This window comes from Arachis stenosperma, chromosome 8 (genome assembly GCF_014773155.1).
Source record: "Arachis stenosperma cultivar V10309 chromosome 8, arast.V10309.gnm1.PFL2, whole genome shotgun sequence".
Classification (NCBI taxonomy): domain Eukaryota; kingdom Viridiplantae; phylum Streptophyta; class Magnoliopsida; order Fabales; family Fabaceae; genus Arachis; species Arachis stenosperma.
In genome coordinates, this window is record NC_080384.1 from 10,950,458 (window position 1) to 10,962,643 (window position 12,186).

Sequence of the window (12,186 nt, forward strand, 5' to 3'; positions counted from 1 at the left end):
AACATGAGGAGGAGAAGAAAAAACCAAAACAAAACATAACAACGTGACAGCAGCACCAATAGAAGAAAGAGGAGGAGACGCACGAAGATAAGAACCGTTCATATGTTTTGAGTGGGGCACGCGAAACATCTGTGAAGCAGACGTTTTGTTTGTATCAGTAAAACATATGTATACATACTGCGTTTAATAAAAATAATTTTTGTTAGATTTAGACTAATTTTATTGAACTTAATTAAAAAAAATTAAATATGTGTAGTGGGATTGTTTCTAATAATATTCAATTTTATTCCTATTTTAACATATTTAATTTATGAAATGTTAGCTTCCACTAATAAGCAGTTAGAAAAACTTTTTAGTTATAAAGCGGAAATAGAATTAATGGGTGATACTTGATTATAATTTTAAATATGTTTCTCTAGTTTTTATTATTTTTGATGTAGAAACGATTTTTTTTTATCTTTGAACAATAAATTTTGATATATTAAGAATATTTGTATTTATAGAAGTTTGGATTTTATTTTATATTTATCCTAATTGTTAGTTTAGTTTATACATGACGAAAAAGGACATTAGAATGATGTTAATTTTTGAATATTTAAATAACAAAAAAACATTTAAGGATATTGAATTATCTTTTTATCAATAAAAGAAAAATGAAACCACTTTTGTAAATATGTGAATAAAAAATGTTAGGAAATTGTGATGGAAATTATTTTTAATATGAAAATTGAGATGATGTTTTAGTTGAATATTAATTAATATTTGAAATGTATTTTAATATTGTAAAAATTATTCAATACATTTTCACATGTTGGTTAAAATGTTATTACGTATTTAACATATTTCTCGTATATTGGTCAAGATGTTACTACGTATTAAATACGTATCCTATATTAATTTTCTATCTACAAAATACATCTACATATAATTACATTAAATAATCTCATTTATAACAAAAATACTAATATTTTTTTCGTATAAAAAAATAGCTAAATTGTGATGTTTGAAAATTAAGTTGAATAAAAAGCGAGTCAATACATGTTGTGATCTGATCTTAGAACTTTTTTTTTAATATTGAGTCTGAATTGGTGTAATCCATCAAAATATCTAAAAAATTGTATTTAACATCATTGTGAAAATATACAAAACGTCACTCTCATTTTCAATTTTTTTAATTAAAAAAACATCAAAACGTCAATGACGTTTTCCTATTTCCAATTTAAAAAAAAATTACATATATTTTTTATTTTTTAAATAAAAATGACATTGCCGTTTTGTATTTAACAAATTTAAAAATTATTTTTACATACAAAACGTCACCAACGTTTTGTATCTTTTAAAACATAAAAAAATTATTCTATACAAGAGTAAAATTTACAGACACTAAAATATTAGGACACATCACACAATTTGTTCCAATATAAAAAAAATCAGCCTGCGATCTTATGCAAACAAAAGTGGCCACACAACTCAATAAAGAGTAGTTATTTAAATAAAAATATTTAAAATATCTTTTTTAAAGGTATTTTTTATTAATTAAAATTTAATATATAATCGATTAAATTATATTATTTTTATTAAAATTAGGCCAAATAATTTAATTTAACCAAAAAATGGTAAATTAAATCTTGAACTGATTTAAATTAATATTATTTTTTATAAAAAATAACTATAATATTCTTATTATAAAAAATAACTAAAATACTCATATATATATATATATATATATATATATATATATATATATTAATTTTGAAAATTCTCAAACCCTATGACGACAAAAAAGTAAAGGGTTAGAATTTATGATTCTCAAAATTAATATATATAATAGGAGTATTTTAGTCATTTTCTATAGTAAGAGTATTTTAGTTATTTTCTATAAAAAATAATATTAATTTAGATCAGTTCAAAATTTGATTCACTATTTTTTTAGTTAAATTAATTTATTTGGCTTAATTTTGATAAAAATAATACTATTTAATCGATTATATATATTAAATTTTAATTACTAAAATATATCTTTAAGAAAAAAACGTCTTAAACGTCTTTATTTGAGTAGTTCCTCGATAAAAGAAATATTAGAGAGTTCTTCACTCAAGCATAGAACAATATAATTACGTTACTTTCATATTTTCTCCGTCAAATAAAATATTTAAATAAATTATAAGCTTAATACATCTCTTGTTTTATTAATTACTTTTTAAAATTAAATTAAATTTATTCAATTTTAATTTTAATATAGTATTATAGTCTATTAGATTTTATATTATTTGATCAGTCTCCTATAAATATTCTAAAGAGGGTTACAAATCTAACATTCTTTAAGAAAAAAAATCCTTAAATATATAATATATAAATATAAAATATTTGGAGTTGAATTAGACTCAATTCTAATAAATTTAAATAGCAACGACAATAATAATTTACAATTATATTATATTTACACTAAAATTAATCATTAATATAAAATATATATTAAAATATAAAATATATATTAAAAATAAACTAAATAACATAAATATTTATACATAAATAATACATAATAATTGATTTTAGTGATTAATTTTAATATATAAATTATTTTTAAATAATATATATATTGTTGTAATCAATTTTCTTTTTCTCTTCATATATATAAATCAGTAACAACAATAATAATATATTATAAAGTATAGACATTTTGCTAAATTGTTGTGTTTACGTGTTGATATATTTTAGATTCGACACTTATTTGACATTTGTCAAACACACTGTCTTTTATATAACCGTATCTTACAAAAATTAAAAACATAGTTCTCTAAATGCATTCAGTTTTATTCTTAACCTATATATATTCCTGAAATGAGTTACTTGAAATATCATATATTATTATTTATTCAGATAAAAAATTATTTTAAATACTTTATACAATTAATAGTTTATAATTTATACATAGTTCCTGACTGTTTACGTATTGCTGGTTCACTATTATAGCCTCTGTTTCACAGTATAAATAGATGGCTAGTGGTACATTTGTTTCTCACAAACGAGAGGAAGAAAATGGCAGTGCAAGCAACGCTGATGTTCACGCCGAAGAGGGTATCACTTGCATGCAACAATAACGATTCCCATCACAGACAGTCCAAAATATCCAAACTCTGTTCTCCACCACATGCAATCTCACTAAGACAGGCATATGCACCTACACTACTTCCAAATGCACCTTCTTCAACCCCCAAAACCCCTAAGACGACACACTCAATGGCACCAGAGAAGATTGAAGTTTTCAAGTCACTTGAGGGTTGGGCTTCACAGTGCATCTTGCCTCTTGTCAAGCCCGTCGACCAAAGCTGGCAGCCCCATGATTTGTTACCAGACTCGTCCCTTCCGGTGGACGACTTCAATAATCAGGTGTGATGACAAATAATTCTTATTTATGGTCTTTATTTACTAATTATTGGTTAAATTAAAGTAATTAATTGGCTAGTAATTTTAGTGTCCAATTTGCAATAACATTTTTGATTATTTGATGCATGTAAATATGTCAGGTGAGGGCCCTAAGAGAGCGGACTGCTGAGCTTCCAGAAGATTATTTAGTGGTTTTGGTGGGTGACATGATCACTGAGGATGCTTTGCCCACCTATCAAACATGGATCAACCAACTCGATGGCGTTGGGGACAAGACGGGCTCGTGCACAAGCCCATGGGCAGTGTGGTCTCGGGCTTGGACCGCGGAGGAGAACAGGCATGGAGACTTGCTCAAAACCTATCTGTACCTTTCGGGTCGAGTTGATATGCTTATGATTGAGAGGACCATCCATCACTTGATTGCGGCTGGCATGGTGAGTCATACATACATGCATATATTTGTTTGGTTTTTCACCGTGTATCTAATTCGATGATTAATTTATTGCACTTTCATTTACAGATTTATTTCGGTAACCTACTGTATTCATAAAACAAAATTTAAATTTCCAACCTTTATTTATTTAAACTATGTGAGCTGACCAGTCCACTGCCAACCGAAGTTGGTTTAAATGCATATATAATATCTCCTTTCAACTATTTTCTGCCCGATATAAATATATTGAAAGTGTGTTGTTTACTTGTTTATATTTATGCCTTAACACTGTGTTTGTTTGAGATGAAAATAGGAGAAAAAAAAAAGAAATAAATTGAAAAGAAAATAGTTATTTTCTCTTGTTTGGTTGAGAAAAGAGATAGAAGAGGAAAGAAAATTGGTAAAAAAGTATTGGTTGGACCACCAATTTTTTTTCTCTCTATCAATAGAGAGAAAATGGAAAAAAAACTAAATTTCTTTCTCTATTTCCAATATTACCCTTTTACTTTTTTTAATATATTTTATAATATAAAGGTAAAATTATCTTTTTATAACATTTCTTTTCTTCTTATTTTCTTTTCATCCAAATACATCTAAAGAAAATAAAAATTCACTCAATTTCTTTTCTTTCTTTTCTTTCTTTTCTATTTCTTTCCTCTTTATTTCTTGAACAATATAAATAAACATATTATATCTTTAAATTATTCATCTAAATTTTAATGTTAAAATAATTATCTATACACTTAATAAAATAAACATTTAATATATTTATTATTCATATTATTTAATATTTTCATTGTTTATCTATTCTTTTCCTATATTTATTTTTGTCTCATGTTATTAAATAAACAAACATCTAGACATCAGCAATGTAGAGCAAAACCTATTATTGATGCGAATCCCACGTGTCAAAATAGTACGAACTCTATATATATATATATATATATATATATATATATCTATCATCATTTAAATATTTTTGTGGCAAGAATATTGAATATGTATCTTTTGCGGTTTGAGACCCAAATTTTCATCATCCCTATCTCAGTTAGCTTATTCCATGATAAATCAATTTCATTGTCATTTAAAAAGAAAAAGAAATTGACTTAATTCAGGGTTAATTTAGTAAAGTTTTTTATTTTTAAAATTTGCTTATTAAAATTAATTTTAGAAAAATAACTTTCTAATAATTGTAGTACCTATATTTAATTAATAAATCAAACTAAAATGACTTTTAATTAGTATAAACAATAATAACTGTATTTAATAAATTAATTTTTAAATTTTAAAAAACTATAATAAATATAAATATAAGAATAAATTTAAATATTTATTAATATATAAGATTATATTAAATATTTTAATTTTAATAAATATAAATTAACTTTAAAAAATTATAAGCCCAAATACATAAATTTTTTATTTATCAAACACAATGAGTATCTTTTAAAAAAAGTTTATCAAATTAAACCTCTATAATTTAGTTGTTAAGTTTCTTATTTAAAAAAAAAAATCTGAGGACATATATTTGAGACTGGTATCCCTTTGTTAGTACTTTTATTTGGTAAAGAAAAAGGTGATCACAAATTTTATTTGTCAAGACATACATTTATATAAATTATTATGATGCATTTTATGGGTAAAGAATATAAAAGTTTTAAAAAGGTCTAACGATGCTGGAAATATGAAAAATTTTAGGCTTCAGATTTGATAAAGATTTTTGGACAAGTACTTGATAAATATAAAAAAACTAGGTATTTATATTTATAGTTTTTAAAAATTAAAAATATTTTTTTCGAAAGAATATTTTTTATAATTAACTTATATTTATTAAAATAAAAATATAATATAAATTTTTATATTAATCAATAAATATACTTTTATATTTATATATTTATTACACTTTTTATAAATTTTAAAAATTATTTACTAAATATAATTATTATTGCTTATACTTACTAAAAATATTTTTTACTTTTTAGTTCAATTTAATTTACTAAATATAGATAATATAATTTAAAAAAATAACTTTAATAAACTACTCTCCAAATAATTAAAAACTTTAGGAAACTGGTCTCTTTACAACACCAATGATTTTAGCCATATCATAGGCATATATGATATTAACTAATTAATTCCCCACCTTACCTTTGGTGATGGGATGTTAATGGAGTATTTTCAAAATTGGTAATGCATGGTAGAGGGACAAAAAACAATAAACTCAAATAGTGTAATTAAACTTATTTTATTTAGTATTACTTTATTATAGAGTATATTATATAAAATAAAAAATATTTTTGAGCTAATATTTTTTAGTTATTAAATATTTCCTTTTTAAAGTTGTCTTTTCCAAAGTCTAATTGGTTTTCAAAACGTAATTACTTTTATTGTACAAATTGGTCTTCCCTTAGCCCCTTATTAGTTAGTGCCTGTATACTTCATTGTGCAGCATCGTTTTCATTCTTGAAACTTCAACATTACATCAAAATTATTTTTTCAAAATGCATTATTTACATTTTAATAATTAATTTCTTCCGGGATAGGATTGGAAAACTGACAACAATCCGTACATGGGATTTGTGTACACATCATTTCAAGAACGAGCCACTTTCATTTCACATGGCAACACGGCTCGACTTGCCAAAGAGAACGGCGATCCAGTGCTTGCACGAATATGCGGCACCATTGCTGCAGACGAAAAGCGCCATGAGAATGCATACCAAAGGATTGTCGAGAAGCTTCTAGAAGTGGACCCCAGTGTGACAATGCTGGCAATATCAAATATGTTGCGTAAAAATATCACAATGCCAGCACACTTGATGCACGATGGGAGGGATCCACACCTCTTTGATCACTTCTCTGCAGTGGCACAACGACTTGGTGTATACACAGCCGCTGATTATGCTGACATTTTGGAGTTCTTGATCCAACGGTGGGAATTAGAGAAGATACAGGGATTAACGAGTGAGGGAAGGCGTGCACAGGATTTTGTGTGTGGCCTTGCACCTAGAATTAGAAGGTTACAAGAACGCGTAGATAAAAGAGCACGTAAAATGGAGCCACAGGGTGTCAAATTTAGTTGGATCTTCAATAAAGAGGTGCCCTTGCTGGTATAAAAAATAAACAAATTTTTGCATTTTAGAATTGATTTTGGTGAAATTTATTTCATCAAAATTGATTTTAGTTAAAGAGTGATTCTAATTAATAAAGTACTATATCTATGTCAATGTCAATTTTGTTGTATTACTGTTATTACTACATGTCAGTTAAATGATGAAAGATAAACTCTGCCTCTATCACTTCTTTTTCATATTCTCTTGTAGGAGGTTCGGTTTGCGATTTGGGTCGATTTTTTTAGAAAAAAAAATAGGAAAAATTTAGGGGAGTAGTTATTTTTGTGTTTTTTGACCAATACTTAATCATCAAAATAAAAATGAGTGATCTCTCACTATTAGATATAATTTCACATCATTAAAAATATTATTAATGACCAATTGATAGTTATAAAACACTAAAATTACTGATCTCCTAATATTCTTCAAAAAATTATCTAAACTAATTATACATAAAATATTTGTTTCAGTGGGATTTGGCTTTTTGTATGAAACCAATTGAACTAAATTAATCCAATCAAAATTAGATCGATTTGGTTTGGTTTTTTAATTTTTAAATTAATTCTAAAATTTTTTATCTTATATATAATTTCACAAATGTTCTCTTTCACTTCTCTCTTTTCTGTATTTACATTGAACTAACAATATCTATAATTCTATGTTATTATCCAATTCAAAAATCAATAAAAAATATTAATTTTTAATCAATTAATTTGTTATATTTGTAAAAACTGTTAATTTTTTACATGACTATGTTTTAAATTCCTTGAGACTAGACAATCTTCCTTCTTTCACATTCTATTCTTTTTTCATTTTATTTATTATTGTAAGTCTAAGCTACTCAAGTTGGTTCAATTGCACAATCTTTTTTAAGAATTGTAATTTCTCCTGACATGCGGATATCCGCAAAAATTTACCTAACGGAAAATAAATATGGGAGAGGAAAATTTCGTGGATAGCAAATACGGATATCTGTCTAATAAATGGGGCGGAAATAGAGAAAGAGGTATCCGCCATGTGGGTACCTATATAATACCCGCGAATATGAAATTACATACCCTTATATATATATATATTAAGTTAAAAACCTAATCTTTTACCCTAGATCTTAGCTTCACTTTCTCATTCAGTATATTCATTCTCTTCTTCACCCAACAGCCTCAGCTAGTCACCTCCTTCTTCCTCTGCCTACAATTGCTGTTTCTTTTCTCCAATAACAGTGTTGCTGCTATTTTTCTCCCGCCTTGCCACCTTGCCAACCACTCCAAGATTCTCTACGTCTTTGCCGCTCACAACCTCATTGTTGGTCACCACCACCTTCACTCATTCACACCGCAAATCACCGCCCGCTCACTTACTGTCGTCGCCTCATCGTCGTTGTATCCTGCATCGTGCTTGTTCAACAGCGTCGCTGCCTCCTGCTCCATGCTCGTTAATCATTGTCGCATCCTCCTAATCGGTCTACCTCGCCATTGTCGCCTCCAGCAGAAACATCACCGGCACCACTAGCGTCGTTGTCGCCTCCAACAACTTCTTCGTCGCTCACCATCGCTGCCTCCTGCAGCCTCATCGTCGCCACCGCATCAATAAGTCCCTTCCTCTGATTAGTTTCTTTTGATTTTTTTTTTCAACATTTGGGGTTTAGGGTTTGTTCAATGTTTGAAATTATTTAAAATTGTTAATCTTCTGAGTTTGTATTTTTATTTGTGCAATTGTTATTGGATTTTTGTTTCAGAATTTAGAATTTGTTCAATTGTTAATTTTATGTGTTTGAAATTGTTAATTTTCTAAATTTGAATATTTGTTTGTACAATTGTTGTTAATTTTTCTGAATTTGGATCTTTGTTTGTACAATTGTTGAATTTGAATATCTGTTTGTACAATTTGTAAAATTCGCAAATATCCACGAATATCCAGGTCCCCAACGGACGGGGGGCATGTCTCCATCCCCATGAGATCCGTTTCCATCCTGAATCTTCTTGGCTAGTGTATCTTGAAAATTACCTTACTCAAAGAAATAAAATCAAAACAGAGAATAAAAATCTAACGATGCTCAACCAAAAAATCAGAACCAACAACCCTAAACTTGTAAACCAAAATATACAAATAGAATTGAAAATCAATAATCAAAATCAATGCTAAATCCCCAAATCAAAATAGAACAAAAAATTCAAAATTAAAAAACAAAATCAGAATCAACAACTCAACCATAGAATTAAGAACAACCCAACCAATTGGTGGTAATCAGTGGCTAAGAGAAGGGGATGGATCTTAGCCTCACTTTTAACTTGCTTATAACTTAGCTTTCTGTAGAGAGAATACAGGAGATGCTTTGTTTTTGTCTCCTGACATGGTAGGAGCTAGAACAGAGTTACTTAAAGATAAGTGATAGTGAAACGTTGTTGAGTAGAGAAATTAGGAGACACTTTATATTAATCTCCTAAGTAATAGAACCAGTAAAAAGTGACACACAAATGTATCCTGATTTGGCTACCTAGTGCAATGAAGCCTACATATAGTGTCCATCACAACAGTGATAGAATTTTACTATTTTTCAACCAATCACAATCACCAATTTTTCCTAGGATATACCCAATCCTATCTGGGACAAGTCTAGATTTTAACCCAATCTGCACTTGACTAGGAATCACCCTAAGCTAGTTTTCAACTACAAAATGCTAACCCAACTTGTAAGAAAATCCTCTCAGGATCATGACACAAAATAGAAATACAAACAAAGGATTTCGAAATAACTTAGCTTTTTCTCCAAGTCTAGCTCTCCACCTTTTCCAATCATTGAATTTTTCTTACAAGCCTCACCATGTTTGCATGTTTTCTAATCAAATTTAGACAGAATAAACTGAGAAAAAAAATTACAAAATGAGAACCATGAAGGAGAAGAACAAGAATAGCCCAGGGAGATATAGGAACCGAAACCAGTGCTCTATCTCTATTGTTTCAATCCTTGGTCGTTCAGCCCTATTATAGAGAAATGAAGTTTCCACGGCTTAAGGCATCTTCAAAAATGGTTTGTCTTCTTCTCCAACAATCAGAATTAGTAGCGGCATGATCAGAGGGAGAGAGAGAGAGAGAGAGTGAGGTAATGGCATGCAACCTTACTTTTTTTCTTTCATCATTTCTCTTCAAGCTTCTTGAATCCGGGCCCTTGATCTTTGCTTTGGCCCCAAATTTGTTTCTTGGCCGTGGATGAACCACTGAGCACTTTTGACTTCACTATCTTCATAGTTGTTTGAAGGGTGTTTAGAGCTTAGAGGATTTCTTCACGGTTTCTTGGTGAAGCACAAATGAAGAAATCACCTTTTTGTGATCCTCTGTTGCATTGAAATTTTTCCTCTATTATAGCCTTTTTACTTTTCTTTTCTTGCTTAAAAATAGAAACTAGCTTTTCGTTCTTCTATCTTGCCCTAGCTCTAGATATTTCCTCTTTCTTCTTTCTTGATTCAGAGATTGATGTGATTAGAAAGAAAAAGTGAAGGGAGAGAAAAGAGTTTGGTTGTTCAATGGAAGTGAAAGAAGATTCAAGTGAATTGAAGTTTAAGTTTAGGAGTGTTAGGATTTGGTTGTGGATCACCAAGTTGGGCTTGAAGTGGATATGGGCTCACTTTCTTTCTTTTCTCTCGTATGGTTTAGAAACTTCTAATGGAACAAAGTTTGATTATGTTTAATATGATGATGGGCTGGGGTACGTGTGTGTGTGCCACTTAGTGGGCCACTTTTTCATGCTTCTTAGGCCACTATTATTTAATTAGAATTTTGCACACTAAACAAAATATATCGCACAACCGATTTGATAATCATCCCATATTTAGTCATCACTTTAAACATGATTTTGTTTTCTACACCCAACAATCTCTCCCTTGATGACAATATTATTAAAATAAATTGAAAGAAAAAGAGAGTAGATTTGAGAAACTTTCTTTTGATATTTCATTTGATATTCATCTCCCCTTTCCTTTGATCTTTAAGCTCCCCTGAATGTTTGCATTTTGTATCCTGATACCAACAAGTTATTCATAGAAAAATATGCCAAACATTCAATGATTTTCAAAGTTTTCATTTACCAACCTTGAAAGATTGCACAAACAAAGCCAGTCTAGATATGTTTTAAAACTCAAGCTGCAAATTTAGGTGCAAATCAAATTCATAAACAATAACTTCACTTATCATTTATCACATCTCAAAATAGTAAGTTTCCATAAGTTCAAATCAAAGGTAGTAGAAAGCTAACAACATTTTTATATCACATCATGTTAGTAGCGGACTCAAACATGAGAGGAGACTAATAATACAACATATCATATCTACCCAAATCACGCCATGTCTACACATGTAGAAAGTGCAGCACCTTTTATACCAGAGACTTCGCCTGTAGTGGATGAATGTTTAATGTGTTCACTATCCGTGTTCTTTGAAAGGCCATCACTAAGATAAAGATCCCAAAAACAACTTTTGCTAAAGACGCCTACGTGGCAAGACGTAAACCATACATTCTAAGCCACACTTTTCACTACAAAATACTTAAAACCATAGCGTTTTATAAGAACAGCGTCACTTAATGGAAAAAAGTAAATTAGAAGATTTAAGAGAAAAATAATTAAATTATCAAAATTAATAGATCAAAAACTAATGATTTTAACTAATGTTAATTGTAATGATACCGAATTCTTAAAATCAATACAAAATGATTTTTTCTCAAAATCTTTATTTTACTATAAGTTTTGTTGAAGGACTTCAAAAACCTGAAAAAACTTATATTTCCCACGGAATTTCTAAAAAATGTTATCATGGAAATGATTCCCTACATCTTTATCATACTTTTAACCCCCAATTAAATTCTATAGTAGATATGCTTGAAGAAATATTAGTATCTATAAAATTTCAAAGAAATAAGAAAAAAGAGGAATATAATATAAACGAAATTGAATAGATATTAAATAAATATTTTTAAAAAGATAATCCCAAAAAAGGAAAATTTCAAAATATAGCCAACATAACAGAACTAAAAGTAAAACCACCATTAAAATTATGAATATTGAAAAAAAATTAGAAGAAGTTACAATGCTTTTTAAACAATTAAAAATAGCTCAAGAAAATAATATTATGGAACAAGAATTTCAAATAGAAGAAGAACTAGTAAATTCTGAAAATATAGAAAATGAAGAACACATCCTAGATTATTCAAGTGATGAAGAACCAGCAATTCTAATACAAGTAAAAAATGAAGCTGAAACA

At 28.3% G+C, this 12,186-nt stretch overlaps 1 protein-coding gene across 1 annotated transcript; it reads left to right on the forward strand.

Annotated features, from left to right (window-relative positions):
- The first annotated feature begins 3,210 nt into the window (after positions 1–3,210).
- LOC130945366 (stearoyl-[acyl-carrier-protein] 9-desaturase 6, chloroplastic-like) lies at positions 3,211–6,936 on the forward strand. The gene is made up of 3 exons (XM_057874094.1): positions 3,211–3,390; positions 3,528–3,821; positions 6,364–6,936. Exons 1-3 carry the CDS (start codon positions 3,241–3,243, stop codon positions 6,934–6,936), a joined length of 1,017 nt encoding a protein of 338 aa, XP_057730077.1. The 5' UTR covers positions 3,211–3,240.
- Positions 6,937–12,186: the final 5,250 nt, after the last annotated feature.

Bases quoted from the DNA above. Each gene is read 5' to 3' on its own strand.
- LOC130945366 (XM_057874094.1), top strand. From the start codon at position 3,241: ATGGCACCAGAGAAGATTGAAGTTTTCAAGTCACTTGAGGGTTGGGCT. The intron at 3,391-3,527 runs GTGTGATGACAA...TAAATATGTCAG, and splicing joins TGGACGACTTCAATAATCAG to GTGAGGGCCCTAAGAGAGCG. The intron at 3,822-6,363 runs GTGAGTCATACA...CTTCCGGGATAG, and splicing joins ACTTGATTGCGGCTGGCATG to GATTGGAAAACTGACAACAA.